The sequence below is a fragment of the Anolis carolinensis genome, chromosome 4 (genome assembly GCF_035594765.1).
Source record: "Anolis carolinensis isolate JA03-04 chromosome 4, rAnoCar3.1.pri, whole genome shotgun sequence".
Classification (NCBI taxonomy): domain Eukaryota; kingdom Metazoa; phylum Chordata; class Lepidosauria; order Squamata; family Dactyloidae; genus Anolis; species Anolis carolinensis.
In genome coordinates, this window is record NC_085844.1 from 89,422,794 (window position 1) to 89,445,456 (window position 22,663).

General features: G+C 40.8%; 1 protein-coding gene across 4 annotated transcripts in view; it reads right to left on the reverse strand.

Annotated features, from left to right (window-relative positions):
- kcnt2 (potassium sodium-activated channel subfamily T member 2) overlaps positions 1–22,663 on the reverse strand; it is a 299,494-nt gene that overhangs the window by 182,808 nt on the left and 94,023 nt on the right. For all 4 annotated transcript variants that reach the window (XM_062980761.1, XM_062980760.1, XM_062980759.1 and 1 more), the window contains exon 2: positions 13,793–13,872. In XM_062980761.1, coding sequence (XP_062836831.1) covers positions 13,793–13,872 — 80 coding nt within the window. The remainder of the gene's footprint in view (positions 1–13,792; positions 13,873–22,663) is intronic.

A 22,663-nucleotide genomic window follows, 5' to 3' on the forward strand; every position in this document is an offset into this window, starting at 1 on the left:
GACAATCCTAAGGTGAATCTATAACTGGATTTTCTGAGAATACAAGTATGTGATCTGCCCAAACTCACCCAGTATGTTTTCATAGCCAAGCAGGGATCTGAACCCTATTCTCTAGAGTTGAAGTCCAGTGTTCAAATGTGGTCTCTCATTCTTGCAAGAAAGATAACGACAAGTAAGGATTTATTTATATCTCCAGTTTGAGGTGGGAAGTAATCCATATGTGGTGACACCCAATCATAATTCTAACTTTTTATCAAATTTAGGTGAGATACTTTTTCAGTATCACTATGGACTCATTATGTCATCGTTGTTACTGTAAATACAAGTTGTTTACATAGCACTGAATGTTAGTTTACACTGGTATGTCAGTTGTGATAATGCTTATGACAATTTTAGGCTACTGTCATGAGAATAAGTTTGCATACTGTTCTAAAGTGGCAGGTATAATGTAATCCTAAACTTGATTATCCAGAAGTAAATATCTAGGATCAAATGGGATTGTTCAGTCCTACTAAAAATGAATCACACACTTTCCTTGCACCTACAAATACAAATGAAGTGTTTATGAGAGATTTCTTGAACGACTCATCACTCCCTATAATAGATATTTCTCATAAATTATTATATACAAAATATTTAAGCAGACAGATTGTAATTCAGTGGTAGATAGGTTAGCGTTTTAGTGAAGACAAATGTAACACTCTGGAGACTATGGAATATCAGATATTAGAGCTGAAAGAGTAAAGACCTTTATTTAAAATCCACAATAACCAATGTTATTTCTAATAATGAATACTAGGCTACAAGGGATATCCAGACCCACTCATATTTGACTTTCTACAGGAAGATTCATCTGGATGCATGGCTGGGTTTCTATATTTTTTGGCAACCATATTCTATTTATAACAAGGCAGGGACAATTTGTATGATTTATTTCCAAAAACAGACCATCCACTAAGGTATATTGACATTGATGCCCCCTGCCTCCATGACTCAGAATTCCTCAAAACAGTACATTTAATATTTATTGACCATAAAATGAGTAGGGAATAAAACATATGGAGACACCAAGTTCACTTTATCTTTAGCATGTGGGATAGTTATCTTTTTATCATTAGTTTGTGGATTCTTAAAGATCTTCATGGTCTTACATTAAAAGTGTGTGTTGTGTGTATGCATATTTAAGCTGCCTCTTGTTTATCAATTCATTAGTACAGATTATGCAAAAGTAAAACATTAACAGAATATCATTCTCACTTTGCCATTCATCTTTTTTCAAGTTGTGAGATACATCCCCTTGCAGTCATATCTCAGTGCCCGTCTAGAGAGATGCCTCAGGTAAAAATGAATTAACACAGAGAAAATGGATTTCTGAGTTTACTCCACATTAATTTTGCAAGTTCCAGGCCTGTGGGGTCTTATCCTCACAGCCGTCCTTGTTCTATGGATGCTTGGAGCCTGAAGGAGTGGGAGGACACCAAATCCCTCCTTTCAGCACCCTATTTTCCACTCAAAGACCCCTCTGCAGAGTATTCCTGATGCGTGAAAATGGTGCATCAGGAGGTTGGGGGGTGGGAATTATTTCCCTCCTCCCCCCCCCCACCTCCTGACATTATTTTCAAATGTCAGGAGTACTGTGCAGAGGGACCAGTGCAACTAGCAGGCCCCTTCAATACATTTTTTGCATGGATAATGGGGGGGGGGGGGGAATGCCACTTCTTAAAGAAAAGTTTGAGCTTTGTGTTGGGGGTGGGATAGAAACTAGGAAGGAAGAGGGTTATTTTAACACACTTCCTCCTTGGTTTCTACCCTGTCTGGAAGACGCACAGAGTTGCCACACTGTTTTGATAGATTTACTTGGATTTTAGACTCTATACCAGGGGTCCTTGAGGGGCCGAATTATCATTTGAAAAAATATGTGAACAAATTCCTATGCACACCGCACGTCTTATTTGTAGTGCAAAAAAAACCCAACAACAACCATGAAACAACAATACAATATTAAATAATAAAAACAATTTTAACCAACATAAAATTATCAGGATTTCAATGGGAAGTATGGGCCTGCTTCTGATTAATGAAGTAAAAAAGGAAAAGGTTTCCCCTGATGTTATATCCAGTCATGTCTGATTCTGGGGGTTGGTGCTCATCTCCATTTCTAAGCCGAAGAGCCGGCGTTGTCCGTAGACACCTCCAAGGTCATGTGGCTGGCATGACGGCATGGAGCGTCTTTACCTTCCCGCCAGAGCGGTACCTATTGATCTACTCACATTGGCATGTTTTAGAACTGCTAGGTTGGCAGAAGCTGGAGCTAACAGCGGCTGCTCACGCCGCTCCCGGGGTTTGAACCTGGGACCTTTTGGGCTGCAAGTTCAGCAGCTCAGTGCATTAACACACTTCGCCACCAGGGCTCCTTGACTAATGAGGTAGTCAAGTTAATTAGGATTGTTGTTGTTGTGTGCCTTCAAATTATTTCAGACTTTGGGTGAGCATAAGTCTTAAAACTGAGGGCAGGGGCCAGGTAAATGACTGTGGAGGGCCGCATCCAGCCCACGGGCCTTAGTTTGAGGACCCCTGCTCTACACAGTGCCTATTTGGAGAATTAGGTGGTCCATTAAAGAATAACAAGCTTAATTTGGCATTAAGGTTTGTGGATAAGTGCCAGTCCAAGTGCTTCTGATGCCCAAGGTGCTACAGGTATGGCTTCTGTTTCCATCTTGGAACTGCCTGCTTTCTACCACCTTCCATCTTTCCATGTTTCTGGCAGCACCTGGCAGCAAGGGCAAGGAAGAGAAATTGCTAACACACAATCAAGAGAGGGATGAGAGATGAGAGGGGTGTCAAGCTAGCACAGCAGCAAGAAAAAAGAATGCCTGCTGCCATGACTATACAAACAGGCTGTGGAATGAAGGGACAGCAGACATGTGTGTCAACAAGGAAAAGCATCAACTGCTGTGGAGGTGAGCAGGAAATGGAAGGGGAAACATCAAGTGATAACAGCAGGCAAGTGAGTAAATGGGTAAGGAACATGAATGCAATGGATGGACAATGTGTAGGGCAGCCAAAACTGAAGCAGTATCACTTGAGTAAGCAGGAGATGAGATGTAACAGGTGACACAACAGAAAGATGATGTCTATGTAGCGGGAAGGATCTGAGCGGAGGCAATAGGAGGATCTCTCAGTGAGCAGTCCACCGGATATGGGCACTTGCTGTGTGAGGCTGTTGCTTTATTCTGTTTAAGGATACAGTGAAGTCCCTGGGGTCATGGATTCCATATCTCAGTTAGAGACTATTATACATGTGCTTTACTCGTCTGAGAACTAACTGAAATGCAAAAGGTGCAGACCTTGCTAAATTGCATTATTTGAGTCTCCTCTGACCATATCATGCAGTTGTGAACTGCATTGTACAGCAGCATATATGGCACCTAAGCTGAATGAAATATTAATCGTGATGAAAAGTTGGATAGGACAAATAAATTTAAATTAGAATATATTCTAGTTAAAATATTTACTTGGTACAATGAAAAAACACTTTGTTTTGTCCCTTGAAATTCCTGTTATTTGCCCTTACTTTGCTGTTATAATGCCTTCATGTTGTTTCTGAGTTATGGTGACCTTAAGACAAGCCTATCACAAGACCAAAAATCTAAAGTGATGCCATAAGAAGGAGTACTATCAATGTCTAGGGCTGCTATACATGGTCCCACTTTCCCTATTTATCTCAGACAAACCTGGCAAACAGGCTTGGCTCAGAGAGAGAGTCACTGTGCAGAATTCACCCAGTAAGTTTTGTAACTCAATAGGGATTTGACCTCTGGGTCCCTCTGTTCCAGATCTTACACTCCACCTACTGGGTCCCTCAGTTGAATGTGTAATATATAAATGGTTACAAGGCTGAAATACAATGGCACAAAAAGTGCAATGGATAACATATTTAAATGAAAAACAATGTATTTAATTTTGCTTTGTATTCAAAATATTATATGCAAATAAGTCTATTTGAATTTGGAGGAATGAAGTATGAGAATTCTATCAGAAGCAGAACACATGGGTACTCTAGAAAAGGTTTTCAACTGTAGTATGCAAACCAGAAATTCCTGTTCATAGAATCATAGAATCATAGAGTTGGAAGAGACCTTGTGGGCAATCCAGTCCAACCCCCTGCCAAGAAGCAGAAAAATCACATTCCAAGCAGTCCTGACAAATGGCCATCCTGCCTCTACTTAAAAGCCTCCAAAGAAGGAGCCTCCACCATCCTCCGGAGCAGAGTATTCCACTGCTGAAAAGCTCTTATAGTGCGAGGAAGTTATTCCTAATGTTCAAGTGGAATCTCCTTTCCTGTACTTTGAAGCCATTGTTCTGCGTCCTAGTCTCCAGGTAAGCAGAAAACAAGCTTGCTCCTTCCTCCCTATGGCTTCCCCCCAGATATTTATACATGGCCATCATGTCTCCTCTCAGCCTTCTCTTCTGCAGGCTAGACATGCCCAGCTCTTTAAGCCACTCCTCATAGGGCTTGTTTTTCAGACCTTTGATCATTTTAGTCACTCTTCTCTGGACATATTCCAGCTTGTCAACATCTCCCTTCAATTGTGGTGCCCAGAATTGGACACAGTATTCCAGTTGTGGTCTGACCAAAGCAGTAGAGAGGGGTAGCATAACTTCCCTGGATCTAGACACTATACTCCTATTTATGCAGGCCAAAATCCCATTGGCTTCTTTTGCTGCTGCATTGCATTGTTGGCTCATGTTTAACGAGGACTGCAAGATCTTTTTCACACATACTGCTGTCAAGCCAGGCATCCCCCATTCTGTATATTTGCATTTCACTTTTTTCTGCCTAAATGGAGTATCTTGCATTTGTCCCTATTGAAGTTCATTTTCTTAGTTTTGGGCCATCTCTCTAATCTGTTAAGATCATATTTGATTATGCTCCTGTCTTCCAATTTGGTGTTCAGGTGAGTTAATCAGATCTTTACCACTTGCTTTTTAAAATTGGGGGCAAAACTGGTTTAATTAAACAGCACTCCTTTTTTTAGAAGTTACAATTTCTAGATAGTTGGATTGACTTTGCATCTCATTTATTGATACATTTATATTTAGAATGTCTGTAGCCTACAATTTCATTTCGTTGTTGTTGTTATTATTATTATTATTATTATTATTATTATTATTATTATTATTATTATTATGTCCCTCCTTTTTTTCTTCACAAGGAGACTCAAAGTGGCTTATATTAAAAGCATCTCAGTACAATTTAAAATTGGTACTGTTCCATTATCTGGGCGGAGACTGCAAGAGAGAGAAGGACAGTCCATTTTACAGAGGGGAGTTGAAGGAGGAAAACCATTTCTTCTGTTTTCTATGGTTATTTTCCCTTCCTCCTCTTATCATAAACTAGGATTGTTTCCAAGGAAGGGCCATGGGTGGGGAGAATAACAAAAAAACAGGGAGAGGCCTTTAATCCACCCTCCACCAACATAAAATGGACTATCCTTCTCTCTCTAGTGCCCCCTAGTGGCCTCTGACTGGATAATGGAACAGTACCTTAAAATCCATAAATATACAAACATTAAAACAGAATTAAATATCTGTGGTGTTTAAAAAAGTTAAAATCCATAAAAAGCTAAAAACCAGACCTTCTTTAAAAGCCTGTCTAAATAAAAAAGGTTTTAACCTGCCAACTGAAGTTTTTTTTTTTTTGTCAGGTGCAACCGGAGTTGCTTCTGGAGTGAGAGAATTGGCCATCGGCAAGGATGTTGCCCAGGGGACACCTGGATGTTTTGATGTTTTACCATCCTTGTGGGGGCTTCTCTCATGCCCCCGCATGGAGCTGGAGCTGATAGAGGGAGCTCATCCGCACTCTCCCCGGGTGGGATTTGAACCTGGCAGCCTTCAGGTCAGCAACCCAACCTTCAAGTCACATGGCTTTTATCCTGTAACCCACCCAAGCTGGAGGCTCTCTGGAACCCTCCCCCCACCCCATAAGCATCAGCACTAGCCTTGTACATGGTGGGTTTGGCATGAAGAGTTCCTACTGATAAGAACTAGACAAAGGGCTGGCAGAGGATATGGACCATTATGTGAAATTGTCTTTCTTTTAACCAATTCATCCTGATAATGATTTAGTGACACCCCAAAATGAATGGCACAGCCCTGTGAAACTATAAAAGTGCTGTCACTGGTCAGCGTCTGTCAAGAGTCAGACGCCAGTTAACATACAAAACAAAGTTTATTCCGAAGATAAGCCAAAAAATAACATAAACACAGGAAATATCCTTGAAACACTTCACTTTTCAGTGTTTCGAGAGTAGACTGGACAATAATAACTCAAAAATGAGCCACGCTAATTTCCCATGCTGGCATTCAATAAAAAACTAAATAACGCTTCAATTCAGCTTTGGAAAACAAATAGAGTTAATTGCTGGAAAATAAACAAACTAGAAAAGCAGTAAAGCTGCTTCCACGGTGCAGATAATCCGAGAGCCTCAAAAGGGTGATGAATAGCCGTCGTCAGAAGAATCCAAGGTCAGGTCAGGAGGCAGCAGAGATTCCGAAAGACAAACCAATAGTCAGAAGCCGGGAGTAGCCGTCAGTCAGAGGGCGTAGACAGAAGCCAGGTCAAATTCAATCCAAAGTCCGAAGGGGGTGCAGTCATCCAAAACAGGTCCACGATAAGACACAGCGAGAGCCAAGCTAGATGATATCAGCAGATTCAAATCATAGTCCAAGTTCAGTCTTCATGGAAACACAGAGATCCCAATGGCGCCTCGGCAACACCTTGCCACACGCAAAGTGCAGTGGCCAAACATTCCCATTTTATTCCCCTTCCTCCTGGGTGACCAAACACTCACACCCAAACACCAGGTGTCCCAAATCTACTCAGAGTCTGAACTCCACACAGCTAGAGCTCGTGGATCTGGAGTACCTAGCAATTCGTCGGAGTCCCAATCATCCTGCCCACACTTAGCCCCATGAACACTTAAAGAACCATCCTCCCTTCTCCAAGCATCCCAATTGGGATCAGCTCCTGCAGAAACCCCAGGTTCAGAAGTATCCATAAGCCCCAAATCCCCAGACATCTCCGGTGGCTGTGCCCATTCAGTGCCCGCTTCCCCAGCCACCACCTGTTCCTCAGCATCCATCTCCCCATCTGAATCTTCCTCAGAAGATCCCCCATATAGCTCTCTAAGTCGCTTCCTGCGCAACTCCTCCAGTGAACCCTCATCACGAGGGTTTTTTCTTCCTCTTCGAATTCCATCACCATCAACCATAATCCCCGAAGGCGCAGTCACAACAGCGTCCCTCCATTTTGGAGGCACCATTGAGAGCTCCAATTCTCTGTATTTTTCTACCACATTTTAGATTTACAAAATAAAGCTTTCTTTCTGAGAGCAGGAAACACCTGGTTGCTTTGCCAGCCAACTCTCTAAAGTTGTACCTTTTAAGAGATTAAGGTGACAACAGGGAAGAGGCCATTCTGGTTTCCCTGGGAAGAAAGGAGTTCCAGAGTTGAGAAACAGCCAATGAGAATGTCTGCTCTTTCCTTCCCACCAACCGAGCTTGTGACATTTTAAAGGAACTAAAAATAAAAAAGATGTAATTGAAATTCAAACTAAAATATCAAAAATGTACTCTTAAAAAGTACACTGAAAACACGAATGGTAGTAATTTCATTGACAAGATTTAAGATTGCTGTCGGTATTATGATTTTTTTAATCTTCATCCCTCTGCATTGTATTATTGTTGTTGTTATTGTTGTTGTTAGCTACTTTACACCAAGATTAAATAGGTGGAATATAATACTGCTGAGTACATGTCAAATTAAACTGGGGAGTTGTAGAAAATCTGGCATATCAATAATGATAAACTATGTTCTGTCACACTGTCCAATTTCCATTGTGTACAGCTTTAAAAGCCACGAAGTTTTGTGTTGTAGTTTGATTATAGTACAATCCAAATTTTAAGCATAGCCACTTTTCTGGTTTTCTTCTCTTTGAAGAAAAAGAACAAAACCAGAGAAACAGTACAAAACATTTTTTCTGAATTGTAAGGAGAAAAACAAACCACGTAGTGATTGTGTTTCTCCCTGTAAACTAGGGAGCAAAGCTCAATTTGTTTTGATAATTTGGTGCTTATTTTTCTTTTATATTGCTTATTGCATGATCAGAAAAAGAAAAAGGTGATATTCACTGTTGTTAATAGAAAATCAGAGGACAAAAAAGGAAAATGCAAAATTCTGTAGTTCGTTCACTAATACAAAGGCAATTGGGTGATGTGAAAAAGCAAACTCTTCACAGTGGGTAAGCCAAGTTTCTAACCTATCTCTGTCTTATTGTGTCACTCGGCCATAGCCAACAAGATAGGATTACAGTTTTTTGAAAAGAAGATTCCTAGGACCTTGGATTAAAATGATTGTAAGAGGGATGAATAAATTAAATTTCTGGTAGTCACAGAATAGCATCAGTGCCCATTTGTGCTCACTGGCTATCTCTGCAGTTACTGTACTGCAACCAAACAAAAAAGATCTAAGTTTGTCTCTATTTGCATAATCTGTATAAATAGTGGGGAACTTTACTTCAAAAGGGGTAAGACTTTAATTCTTTTGAAGTAAACACTGCTCTTTTCAGAAACCATTTTTTAAATAAACAATGGGTGGAGGGGCTGCTGTATTGCTACCACTTCTAGGTAGAATGTTACTTTTTTATTTTAGCCGCATTTGGAATATTAAAAGTCTTAGATACTGAAAGTGCATTTTATTCAAAACAATAATTAAGACTGAATTTATTTTTTAAGTCTTACAAAGGAAGCTGCAATGTCTTAAATTGTAAGAAACACTTGAACTGTAATGAACCATGCTAGTTTTGCCGGTTTTGAGAGCCAAGTCAAGTCAATCTATCAACACTAGTAAAAACAAGAAACTGATTTTTTTTCTACTCTATAGTATCAAGCACTCATTCCCATAAAAAGAACTGAGAAAAGGACACTATGACCAGGAATTAGAATGGCCTTATTTAGTAGATAGCTGCTTCTCTCTGATTTAAGGCAACTCACTTTTTTTCCTAATGTGCTAGGCGCCAGTCCAACATTTGTGCCCACTGGCCACAACTCTTTCCTCTGAAACGCACTCTGAACAGCTAGCTAACTTATTGATTGCAATCTGCCACCAGGCCCCTGGTGGCGTAGTGGGTTAAACCCTTGTGCTGAAGGACTGCTGACTTGAACGTTGACCTGAAGGTTGCCAGTTTGAATCCAAACCGGGGAGAGCGCAGATGAGCTCCCTCTATCAGTTCCAGCTCCATGCGGGAACATGAGAAAAGCCTTCCAAAAGGATGGTAAAACATCAAAACAACATGACGTCCCCTGGGCAATGTCCTCGCAGATGGTCAATTTTCTCACACCAGAAGCAACTTGCAGTTTCGCAAGTCGCTCCTGACATGAAAAAAAAAAAAAACCAGGATACAAAATACCACTGTGAGTACCACAGTTGTACATACCCTTGCATAAAAGTCTACCTGCTACACAGTTTTTTGAAACAATGGGGATAATGGGTAAATAAATGAACACCTTAAACATTATATTCATCAATCAAGAATGAAGCTTTCTGCAATTAATTTCCCCATAGGTAAAAGGTAAAGGTTTCCCCTGATGTTAAGTCCATTCATGTCTGACTCTGGGGGTTGGTGCTCATCTCCATTTCTAAGCCGAAGAGCCGGCGTTGTCCGTAGACACCTTCAAGGTCATGTGGCCGGCATGACTGCATGGAGCACCGTTACCTTCGCAACAGTACCTATTGATCTACTCACATTGGCATGTTTTCGAACTGCTAGGTTGGCAGAAGTTGGAGCAACAGCGGGCGCTCACTTCGCTCCCGGGATTTGAACCTGCAACCTTTTGGTCTGCAAGTTCAGCAGCTCAGTGCTTTAACACACTTCGCCACCGGGCTCCTAATTTCCCATATTTTTCTGTAAAAAGAAAAGCTTAGTATGATGGGGAAAATCCCTCAATTTTTTTATACAGAAAGTTAAGTTGAAGATATTGAACATTCAAATGATTTGCAGTTCATAAGTAGGCTGAAAAAGATGAAAGTGAAACCCATAGTTCCATCTGTTACTGTTTATTTTACTTTGATTATCATAGGATCAGAAGCTGCTATACTGGTGACATTTTATATTGCTGATAGATAATAGGGCAGATGGATACAAAGCTGGATTTCAAACGGGGGTTCCCTCCTCTACCGCCTTTTTCTCATGCAGGTTGCCAACCAACCAACTTAAGTATTCAAATAACATTTCCTATTAACCGTGCCATGAAAAGCGCCTCTGACATTTGTTATTTAATTTCATCAAGCATATTTTCCCTTTAATTAGCTAGAATTTCCATTTGCTGCTTTATAATTTTATTCTATCATTTTATCATCTCAAAATGAAAAAATGTGGTAATTGTAGTCTACAATCTGTCTCTGTATTTCATTAAACAACCTTTACTGATTAAAATTCTAATTTCAATTCATTGTCAAAAAAATTTCACAGTCAAAACCATAGAATACAAATGCATAAACAATACGAAAACTTACACTGCAGTTTTGCAATCATAACCATTTAATATCATTATTAATTTCACCATTAAGTAAGGAGCCTTGCAAGGTACTACTGGGCTGAAGCCAGGGATGCTCTTTAAATAATACAAGCTACTACAATAAGCAATATATAAAAAAAATAACCACCAAATTACAGAAACATTTTGAAAACAGAACTGCAATTTCAGGATTATCCCTACAAGCCAGAATGTTAGCCAAAAAAAACTTTTAGCATTAGAAATTTTATTCAGTCATTTGTTAGGTTATCCAGCTAGATTTCACAAATCACCTGTCTGGAAGGGCTCCAAATAACATTGGGCCTGAAAGAAGACGGTGTCAGGTAATAAGTTAGCCAGACTTTGATTGAAGACTTGTTCCACCTAATGACTTCTGTTTTCATAATTTCATTGTGCTGAAGAGCACCAGAATAAAGACACTTTGTTACGGATTTTTTGCACTTCAGTAGTTTCACAACTCCACTGACCAATTTGCAACTATCTTCAGGAGGGCCAATTTCCACAACTCACTAAATGTGCCAATAGTCCACAACTTACAAAAGAAAATATGTGAGGAATTATTTAAATAAAATAGTAGGCAGCTGCCATGTGATAAGCGGATTCCTTAGATAAGAGGGAAAGTATTGTCTTGAAAATTGAATAAATCTCTTTTTGTTCATTCAGTTGTGTATCTAATGCTCTATATAGAGCAATATTCAGAGATTTCTGATTTCTGCCACAATATATCTGAATGTTAGAGAATCAGCTCCTGTTTTGTTTTGGCTTTTCAAGCAGAAAGGATATGCTGGTTAACACTGATTTGAATCTGAAGAGGAGTTTTTGGCAGCCAATTGTGTTACATCTGCTAAATGTGGAGTTTGGATGATTTATGTGATGTGAGAAATGTGTACACCGAACATACACATTCTAGAAGGGAGTTTGCTTCTTTGGAATATTTTGGTTATTCAGCAGAATGGAGGAAAGCACATTTTGAAGTGTAATAAATGTAATGAATATTTTTGTGCATACTACTATTCTTCAGAATGAATTGTAAGTCTTGCAAATGGATGGATTGCCAAGGCAAGATGCGCCCCATTCTATTGGAAGTCCTAGTAGTTACATTATGGCTGTCTCAACAAGAGACAGTTCGAAAAGATACAGTTGTTTCTCTCGTTATGCTATTTTCTGGGTATTTTTCTCTTTATTACACAAACAATTATGTTAGTTGTATTCTGAAGTAACTCATTTGCAATCTCCTAAAAAGAAAAAGAAAAAGGTCTGCTGAAAATTGGCTCAAAATAGCAACCCGAAGCATGTCATTTTGAGAATGCTGAAATGCACTAATGCACCTCATGCAGTCAGCCACCTTTTGTATATAGGATGGTGATTTGGAGGGTGGGTGTGTAGGTATAAGAAGCTACTTTTACTAATGCAGATAAGTGAGTGTGATTTTCCAGGTTGTTTCCTTCACAAGGAGGATATTGAAGTTGTTCCAGTTTTTCCCTTTCATCTGCAAGTTGAGGAGAAACATAAAATGGATGGATGGATAGAGGAAGTGTTGTGGATGAGTTTCTGAGTAGTAGTAACAACAGGGAGTTGGAGGTTAGGCAGGCAAAAAGGTCTACTCAGGAGCAAGATTCTACTGAAGAGCAACAGCAGAAGAGAATGCGGCAAATACTTACTGAACCTTACTGAGGAAGGGTTTGATGTGGATTATGGATTTGGCAATGAAGCAGTTTCTATGAGAAGTGATGGGAGTGACACTGATGGGACCGGGGATGAGATGGATTGGACAAAAGTAGCAGAAGGGAGAGAAGTGTGTGAGGAGCCTACAAGTAGTGACACATTCAGAGGGTTTGTTGGGGATGGAACTTGGAGGGAGGATGATCTGTCTGCTGTTTGGGAAGATGTAAGTAGAAGCAGGAGAAGGACCACTTGGCAGACAAGGCAAAGAAGCTCGGGCAGCACAACTGGCAGCTGAGCATGGGGTGTTGTTCTAGTTTGGAGGAGAATGCAGGAGCAGCTGAGGGTGGGGCGTTGTCTGATTGCAGCTCAGAGGAAGGTTTGTAATATAAGGTGGGTTGGTTGCAATGGGGATTTTGTGACTAGCAAAGTGTATGCTGAGTTGCGTGCTACATTGGGTCGTGATTTCGGTGAGTCCTGGGATTCCTGAACTTTGTGGAACATTGCTACTGTTTCGGCTGGGATTTAGATCACTTCTGGACATTGCTTTCGCTCACTGGCCCTGGCCTTGGACTGGACGTTTGATGCTGTTGCTGTATTTTGTTTGCTGTGGATGACTCCTGGACCGGCTTGACTACGACCTTGTTACATTCTGGAACGGGTTTGCTGAAACGACAATGAGTGTTTTTCCTTGCTGTGTATTTTGGTTAGTGGGTTGGGATTTCTTAGGATTCTGGGCTCTTTGTTTTGCCTCCATTTGGACCGGTTGGCTGTGTTTTGTTTTTGGAATACTATTTTGCTGCTGTCAGGCATTTTTGATTCTTTTGAGCTGTACCTACAATAAACTGTTGCTACTTTACACTTGGGACTGATTTGTGGCATCTCTACCTTGACAGGAAGGTAGACTGAGTGAAGCACTCTTCCAAAAGCATCTGAGAAAAAAAATGGCTATCACAGTGGGCCTCATTGCCTCTCCTTTTGTCTACTGCCAAGAGCTTTAGAGGAAGCAATGGGTTAGGGCCACAATCTCAGAAGACCAAGGCACAGGAGCCATCTTCCTTCAAACCCTTGACTGGATGTTATCCCCAAGACTAACAGAGTAGAGATTAACAGAAAGGAATTGGGAAGTCACTGGACGGTGGGCACTCAACATCTTCATCATTTGGTTTGCTTCTCTGCGACCAAGGGAGGGACCAAGGCCCACTGATGTCACACAGCAGGGCCAAGAGCATATCAGGTAATTACCACCCTTTTGTTCAGTATACATTTGCCTAGATTCTAGAGACTTTTTGCTAATTCCTTCTGAAGACATTGCAGTCACAGTTTAAGAACTACAGGAGCAGGCTATTCTTACAAAGAAATGTTATAGATAGCCAAATATAGGTCATTCAGCATACAGAGAAATTTTAGCTTCTTTCATCTTTTGGTGATGCATAGGTAGATATCCGTGGCATGTCACTTGTGCTCACACCTCAGAAATTATTTTTCAGAAGCATTTCTTTACATTCATATTTACTGACAACAGATCACTTACTTGATCGCTGGTTTTTGATGAAAAATAGTTTTAGCCTCTCTTTAAATGTATTTTCATTCATGTAGAATTCAACTTGTACCCTAAAAAGGAAAAAAAGATTACATGTTAACCCGATTTGTTAAATGAAACAATAATTATGAACAATACAATATCTGGCATTTGTACCATTCAAAATCTATAAATGTATACATTTACACGAGGAGCCCCGGTGTTGAAGTGTGTTAAAGCACTGAACTGGAGACCGAAAGGTCCCAGGTTCAAACCCCGGGAGCGGCGTGAGTGGCCACTGTTAGCTCCAGCTCCTGCCAACCTAGCAGTTTGAAAACATGCCAATGTGAGTAGATCAATAGGTACCGCTCCGGCGGGAAAGTAACGGCGCTCCATGCAGTCATGCCGGCCACATGACCTTGGAGGTGTCTACGGACAACGCCGGCTCTTCAGTTTAGAAATGGAGATGAGCACCAACCCCCAGAGTCAGACATGACTGGACTTAACGCCAGGGGAAACCTTTACCTTTTTATACATTTATACACAAAATAAACAAGTACTTTCAAGCATATTATAGTAACAAGGAAGGAAGGTATCACTTGCAACCATGATTCAATGAATTAGAAATTGTAATATGATTTAATTTACGCTAGATGTATCACATTTGTATCATGCACAGTATACTGCATATCACAAGAACAGTTCATTTCTGAGCAATTAATTCCACAGCAATCTAGCAAATACTGCAATGCATAGGCGAGAATCCAAAGATTGGGCAGTAGAACAGATCAGCTACAGGATACAACCAGGTGTCTAGTGTCTACTTATAGAAACATAGCTCTGTAGAAAAAATGGTATACACTCAGTTTAACATATTGTTAATATATGTACTTTCAATATTGACACAGTTTAATGTCACTGCATATTGAATATTGAAAATTTAACTTCAAAAAGAAAATGTCAAGCAAGGGCATAAAGGCATACAAATGCACAGACCGAGAATATTACCTAAAAAGAAAATGCTGTTATAATTAGATTCACACAGTTTTGAGCTGAATACCTGTATTTTCAAAACGAAAATCACAGCACTTCTAACATGAAAGAACAGCATGCTAACAGTAAGAGGTCATGCATTGTTAATGAGGGGAGAGAGTGTAGGAGCTAATCATTTTGCTTTAAACCCCTATTATGAATGGCTTTGATAACCTAATAGTGGCCTATGTTGTTCTGCTTCCCATTTCCTAACAGCCCTAACTGCCTAGTAGAGTGGCACTCTTTTGTGATGGTTTCCATGACAAAAAGGAAAAAGAGACTCCAAAAGCACTTCACGAGTTTCATGTTCCAACACTCTTTCAAACTTCACTGACAGGTTGGCAGGTCCCTTGGTTTCTGGTTCTGCAATATCTAAGTAATACACAAAAGGGTAGTGCGAAATTTCTTGAAAAAATGCAAAAATCAGATGACAGAAACCAGTGCAGAGATATAAGCCTAAATCCAAATCTTAGCAATACCTAGAGCAGATGAACTAAATGGCATGTTATCCTTCACAGCAATAAACCGGTGGTATCTGCTGCAGTTTGGTTCCCTCCACCAACCCACCTCACCCCCATGGATACTGACATTTGCGAATGCCTAAAAGGCAAAGGTAAAGGTTTCCCCTGATGTTAAGTCCAGTCATGTCTGACTCTGTGGGTTGGTGCTCATCTCCATTTCTAAGCCAAAGAGCCGGCGTTGTCTGTAGACACCTTCAAGGTCATGTGGCAGGCATGACTGCATGGAGCGCAGTTACCTTCCCGCCAGAGTGGTACCTATTGATCTACTCACATTGGCATGTTTTCGAACTGCTAGGTTGGCAGGAGGTGCCACCTAAGGGTCCCTCAATATGGATGAGTGAGACTGTCTGTCCCACCTTTTTCTGCCCAATGCAGTAGGCACTGATGCAACATACCCACAAAATAAACAACAAAAGAGCCGTCTACCCAAGCTGTAAACCACGTTTTGAAAAGGGGAGAGCAAAGCAGCAACAGCAGCAATCTGGCAAAGTTTTTTTTTTGTATGTGTGTCAGGAGCAACCTGAGAAACTGCAAGTCACTTCTGGTGTGAGAGAATTGGCCAACTGCAAGGACACTGCCCGGGGGACGGCCAGATGTTTTGATGTTTTTACTATCCTTGTGGGATGAATCTCTCATGTTCCCATGTGGAGCTGGAGCTGAGAGAGGGAGCTCAGCCACTCTCTCCCTGGGTTGGATTCGAACCAGCAACCTTCAGGCCAGCAAAACAACCTTCAAGTCATCAGTCCTGCTGGCACAAGGGTTTAACCCACTGAGCCATTGGGGGCTCCATCTGGTGAAGTGACACAGCAGGAGCGGTAATGAGCAACAACTGTGGCATCCCAGCAATTCCATATTCCAGTTCAACTTTCTGTAATACATTGTCCAAAAATTTCCTTTGCAGAAAATGCCGTTTCCTGTGCAAAATTATCACACAAGCATTTTGTGCAGCATCAAATCCAAGCTGTGAATAGTCTTGAAATAACAGTTTCCAACTACTTTCTCACAGTAGGAAAAAAATGATAAGAGTATCCATTTTCATGGCTGAGTGAAGATTTGAATTATATTTATTTAATATTTTCCCTAGTCCTTACCTAATGCTCACGCCATGCCACTCCCTGTATCTGAAAGCAAATAATCTGCTCACTTTTGATTTACTACCAACATTATCATGCCAAATGAACGGAGCTGTAATTTCTGTCCATATTCAGGGAATGTTGTTGCTTTACATTAATGCAATTATGTGCAAGACTTGGGTACAATATTAATTTCTGCTCTTCAGGAAAAGCTTTATGTTACAATTGTGCTGAATGCATTAACTTCCCTAAAGAGGCTATCATTTCATGTAACAAATGAAACTGGCATTATTTCAGGAAGGCAGTATTCTCCTGGTAAACCTTTTTTGAATATAAATTGTTTTTGTAATGTCTGAATTAAAACAAAAGAAAGTAAACATAGTAATCCCAGAGATTCGCAGGGTATTCACTCAGTCTGATTTTCATACTTCTTAGCTAATCTGCACCTCCTGAACTAATAGGCAATTCCAGAATGTGCCATGCACAATACTCCATACTGTCCCAGATTTTTGCAATAAGTTATCTAGCCAAAGTGCACATGCAACATTAATGGCAAAAATGTGCAAGTAGTGTATATCACTGGAAATCACGCACAAAAACACAATGCATAAGGGAGAACAAAAATGTGTACATTATGGAGAAAGTAGCTGATATTCATTTGGTAAGAAATTGAAGGATTTAAATAAGTACAAGAAATATATGCTACCTAAAATGCATTGAAAATGTGAATGTGCCTTGTAGCTATGCTGAGATGATATAATTTCCTCTAACCAACATCAAGCACTACTTTAAGCAGAAAGGAATGACACCTCCAATATGCAGAACTACAGTTGGTCATCCAAGGTTTTTGCTTTTGAAGGTTTGATTATTTGAGAATTTGATTAAAATATTCTCTTTAGCAATCTCTAAGAGTGCAATTTTACTAGAAACTGATCATAGGGTCATACCGAGGGATCTACAGATACATAGATAAATCATTTTCTCTAGACATCTCTAGATTCTTCAGCCAAAGGATAGAGTCATGATGAGGACACAGAGTGTTCTCCCTCATAAAACAACATTTTTTATTCACAGTTCATTTTCACAAAAGGTCCAGTGCCCCTAACACCTGTGCTGACTGTATTACCTTGGGATGAAAGTATCCCAATATCCCATGTATTTTTCTGGGTTCCTAAAAGTAAAGGTAAAGGTTTCCACTGACGTTAAGTCCAGTCATATCTGACTCTGGGGGTTGGTGCTCATCTCCATTTCTAAGCCGAAGAGCCAGCATTGTCCGTAGACACCTCCAAGGTCATGTGGCCGGCATGACTGCATGGAGTGCCGTTACCTTCCCGCTGGAGTGGTACCTATTGATCTACTCACATTGGCATGTTTTCGAACTGCTAGGTTGGCAGAAGCTGGAGCTAACAGCGCTCACTCCGCTCCCGGGATTTGAACCTGGGACTTTTCGTTCTGCAAGTTCAGCAGCTCAGTGCTTTAACACACTTCGCCACCGGGGCTCCTTCACCACCGGGGTTCTGGGTTCCTATACCAGCTTAATTAAACCATTTTAAGTACTCTGGTGGAAATGAAGCAGCAGTAACAGTGTGTGTGTGTTGGGGGGGGGGGGGCAGGAAGGCTGTGAGTGCAGAAGTGATAAAAGGAGGAATGCAAAGCAATGATGAGGAGAGGCAAAAGTCACTGGCTCTGAAACTTATTCAAATGCCTGGCTTCTAGGAGTGTGCAATCCGGGAAAATCGCATGCCGTTTTTAGTGCCCCGTTTTTTGCTCCCCCCCCCCATTCCGGTTCATTTTTGGGAAACTTCCTGAATCTGGGAGGGGTTTCTGTTTTTGTGCTGGAAAGATTTGGTCCACTGGTGCCAATGGGGAAACTTTAGAGGCTCATTTCTCCATCATTTTAGGCCTATCAGCACAACACTCGCCTCTGTTATAGACCACATCTTCTATTGCAAGTTTCAGAACATTTCACCAATCCACTGATTTTTGGGAAAGTTTCTATCATAATATTATTTTTTTAAAAAAAACAAAACAAAAGAGAGGGTTCTGGTAACTGAAGTCCGAAGTACACAGCAGAAGAGGAGGAGGAGAATGGACACAGTCAATCAGGCCTCTTATTGGCTGATAAAGAAAGTGGGAAACACCTCAACACCCATCATATCCCGGGCAGGAACACAGGCTCCCTCAATGCCTGTGCTGCCCAAATTGCTGCTGAGAAAGCAAGTTCTCATTGGCCTCAAGTAGACGCTGGGGGGGGGAGCTTCAGGAAGGGATGGAGGAGGCTGCTGGGGGGAAAAGGAGGAGCCACAGCTTGCCTGATTTACAAGGCTGCCACATGCCACTTCTATCTCAGGTAGAGTGTCCCTCAGGTTCAGGGCCGTAGCCAGAAAAAAATTTCGGGAGGGGTTTTGAAAATTTCAGGGGGGGGGGGTTGAACCCCTAACCCACCCGCCCCCCGGGTTCAGTCCTGTCAATATCAGCTTGAGCTAGTGCCTGGAGGGACCCTTAATGTTTTACGTCTCATAGACTTAGCATGGGGATTTGGTTAACCAGTTAAAATTCATGAGTAAAACAGGTTTTTTTTTTAACCTGAAAAATTTCGGGGGGGGGGGGGTTGAACCCCTAACCCCCCCCCCTCGCTACAGGCCTGCTCAGGTTCATTAGCCTCCATTAGCCAAAAAAAAAATCTGGTTGCTGTGAACCATATTGGCTAAGGCTTTGGCTGCCCCTCACCAGGCTCATTTTCATGCATTCGGCAGCCAATGGTATTGTGCACACTCCTACTGGCTTCTACAGGGTTGTCTTGGTTGCAAAGCACTCTGAAAGAGGTGGCTTTGAGAATCACCTCTCCAGCTTCACTAAACATCCCAGAGGAAGGTGCCACTATTCATATTTTGTGCTGAGTTGCTACCAGGTGGAGAACTTCCACTTGATTCAGACTAAGAAATAAATGTAGCTGGTTGGGTGTTACCTAAATACAAAACGAGGTCAATGGGAGTAAAGTGTGTAGAACCTCTACACTGTCATGCTAAGAAATCGAAAGTGGATCTGTACTAACAGATACATGGTCTGTCAACACCTTCCTTATCAATCAACATAACCTGCCACCAAAGTTTGGACCCAAAATGTTAGCACATTAGAGCATTTGACGAACGAGTAATCTTGTTAAAAGCATTTTTACACATCTATTTGTGAAACCTCTAAGAAGGAAGTTCTTCTTAAGTGATTTATGCAACCTACAGGACTCTCATCCTTGGCACATTCTCTTCCCTTCTATTTTTGTTACAGTGCATTATTGCACAGATCAAGCAGAACACTGATCTCAAAGAGGATGCTATTATATTCGTCCTACTATGGGCTTCTCCATGTGCATTTCTGAAAATGTATTCATATTCACAAGACTTTGTGAGCAAACTGGACAAATTATTTTGAACAAACTCAAACACTTTTTCCTCAAACTAGTATCACTACTGCTTCATTGTATAGATTTTTAAAAAGTTAAAGCATTGTACAGGATGTTCACATATTTTTGTTCAACAATCCTGCATTTATATGTTTGCAGTCTGTGAATGCTTTCTTTAAGGAAGGGGGAGACAGTTTTATACAGTGCTGTCTTTTATTAGACACAGTGACATTTTTAAAAAGTTTGTCTTTTTGTTCTGTTGATTAGACAAAAAAAATCTAACTGGCATTACCTATTTCCTCAATGTAGCAACATACCCTTGATATAAAGGATGAGGAAAAAAATGTATATATTACATCTCTATCGAGCCAGGTTTGCAACTCTTAAATGTGGTGAAATACATGCTGAGGCCAGAGAGATCAATAGAAATTGGGACAGCAAGCAGATAGATCCAAGAGCTATTCTCTCTGACAATTTGAGATGGTTTCTGTCTTAAAGTACATAGTTGATTTTAACAGTTGTAGGACTTCATCATCATTTACCACTAGCTATACTGACTGATGGTAGCTGCAGTCCAACAATTTCTCAAAGAGTGTGTGTGTGTGTGTGTGTGAATGTGTGTATAAAGGTAAAGGTTTCCCCTGATGTTAAGTCCAGTCATGTCTGACTCTGGGGGTTGGTGCTCATCTCCATTTCTAAGCCGAAGAGCCGCCGTTGTCCGTAGACACCTCCAAGGTCATGTGGCTGGCATGACTGCATGGAGTGTCGTTACCTTCTCGCTGAAGCGGTACCTATTGATCTACTCACATTGGCATGTTTTCGAACTGCTAGGTTGGCAGGAGCTGGAGCAAACGCCGCTCCCGGGGTTTGAACCTGGGACCTTTCAGTCTCCAGCTCAGTGCTTTAACACACTTCGCCACCGGGGCTTTCGGTTTATATATATAAACAATCAGTAGAATTCAGAGCTAATGTAGTAGCTAGAGCTTTTAGAGCTAGAAATGCACTGTGTGATTCTCCGGGCTTTAAAAAATTAAATTTAAAACTATCTTGTTTTGTTTAGATTCTTGTTTTGTCTTCCCTAAGTCTTAGTTGTAAAATCGTACATTTATTATGTTTACCATTTAATTTTGGATAATGTGTTAATATTTCTGATGGATGATATGGATTTGTTTTTGGGATCTGGGGGTTGGTTATTTTTGTCTTTGTTCAGCTTCTTGCAGCACTGAATGTTTGCCAATATCTGTTGTAAACTACCCTGAGACCCCTCAGGGAAATAGGGCGGGATATGAATAAAGTATGATGATGATGGTGATGATGATGCCTATTATTATTATTATTATTATTATTATTATTATTATTATTATTATTATTGTATGACACAGCAAACAAGATAGACATGCTGGATTTTGTATCACAGAATCACAAGTTGAACACTTCCCAAGTGTCTAGGACTGTGTGATGTATTTTCGGATGATGCGTGCAGATCCCAGTAGGGTGGCCTTTTGCAGTTGTTGTTGTTGTTGTTGTTGTTGTTGTTATTATTATTATTGGGCCTGGCCAGTATAACCAATGAGGAAAGGGGACTAGGACTGTAATCCAATTTTTAAAGAACTAAAAATTGCCCTTCCCCACCCTAGAGCTATAAAATCAGCAGTGCTTCCTAAAATACATTTATCTCAGGAGCCTTACAGTTTCACCTATAGCAGAACCTAGATTCATTCCTGCTTTCTCCTAACAGGAATTTCTTTTTTGCAAAATTCTTTCAACTGTCACATAAACCTACCTCATTCATATTCTGAAGATGTTATTTTCTTCAAAAGCATTTTTAGGTTAAGATATCTGTTCCAATCTCAAATTATCACTTTCTTTATCACAGCCTGTATGAACTTTGGCTGTTGGGAAACTATCAGTTTTTCGAAGAAACACCATGTCCTCTGGCAGGCTTCCATACAAATTTGTGTAACAATAGGGAAATTGTATACAATACCAAATATATTTACAAGGGGTTCTATTCTGCTCCCCAAACTTTTTCAGGTGAGCTGTTGCTATCTACCCCAAGTGTTCTCATCCTCAGCCAAAAATGAAAAAAGAAATAGTTTTCCCATGCCAGCATTTCTGTAACTTGTGTATGGTTTTCTTTCCATAAAGCAACTTCCTACACACAGAAGGGGCTTTCCTCCTCCAGCAAAGCTGGGGAAGGAGAGCAATTTTCCTCCTCCCCTGAGGAGAGACATCCAGTTCCAATTGGAGCTGGTGTTAGGGGGAGTGGCTGATCTAGGGATCAGCCAGCCACCTCACCTTCATTCTATGTTAAACCTTCAGCCCACCCCGCCCGTCCATCAACAGTATAGCTCAATGTTGTCACCGTAAGGGGCCGGGTAGGAAATTTTTCCCTTCTATGTTCTAGGGTTTGTTTTTTTCTCGCCTATCTTATACTGTCATCAGGGGCAAATTGGGATGGTGTGGCAATTAAATAGGATTCACCAGAAAATTGATAGGGGAATTTACAATCTAGCATACACCTAGGGCACCACCCCCTTTGGGGTGAAGGACATAAGATAAAACACTCATCTGGTATTCATCTTTAACAGGTGAGGGGAAATTAAAGGCCCTTGGAATGTCGGGAGTTTGGCCTCAACAACCTTGAGGGTGGCTTCTCTGACACGTTCCCCTTAAAGGTTGCTCGGGTGCAGGCTAACCGGGGACCAGGTTTTTTTTTTTTTTTGCCTTAATCAGCCCAAGGGTAGGCTGGATAAGGACACTACTTTGGATGAGGTTTTTTTTCCCACCAGATTCTCTACCAGACTATAGTTACATTCAGTTTCAAAGTTAAATAGGTAACAATTAATAAAGTTGC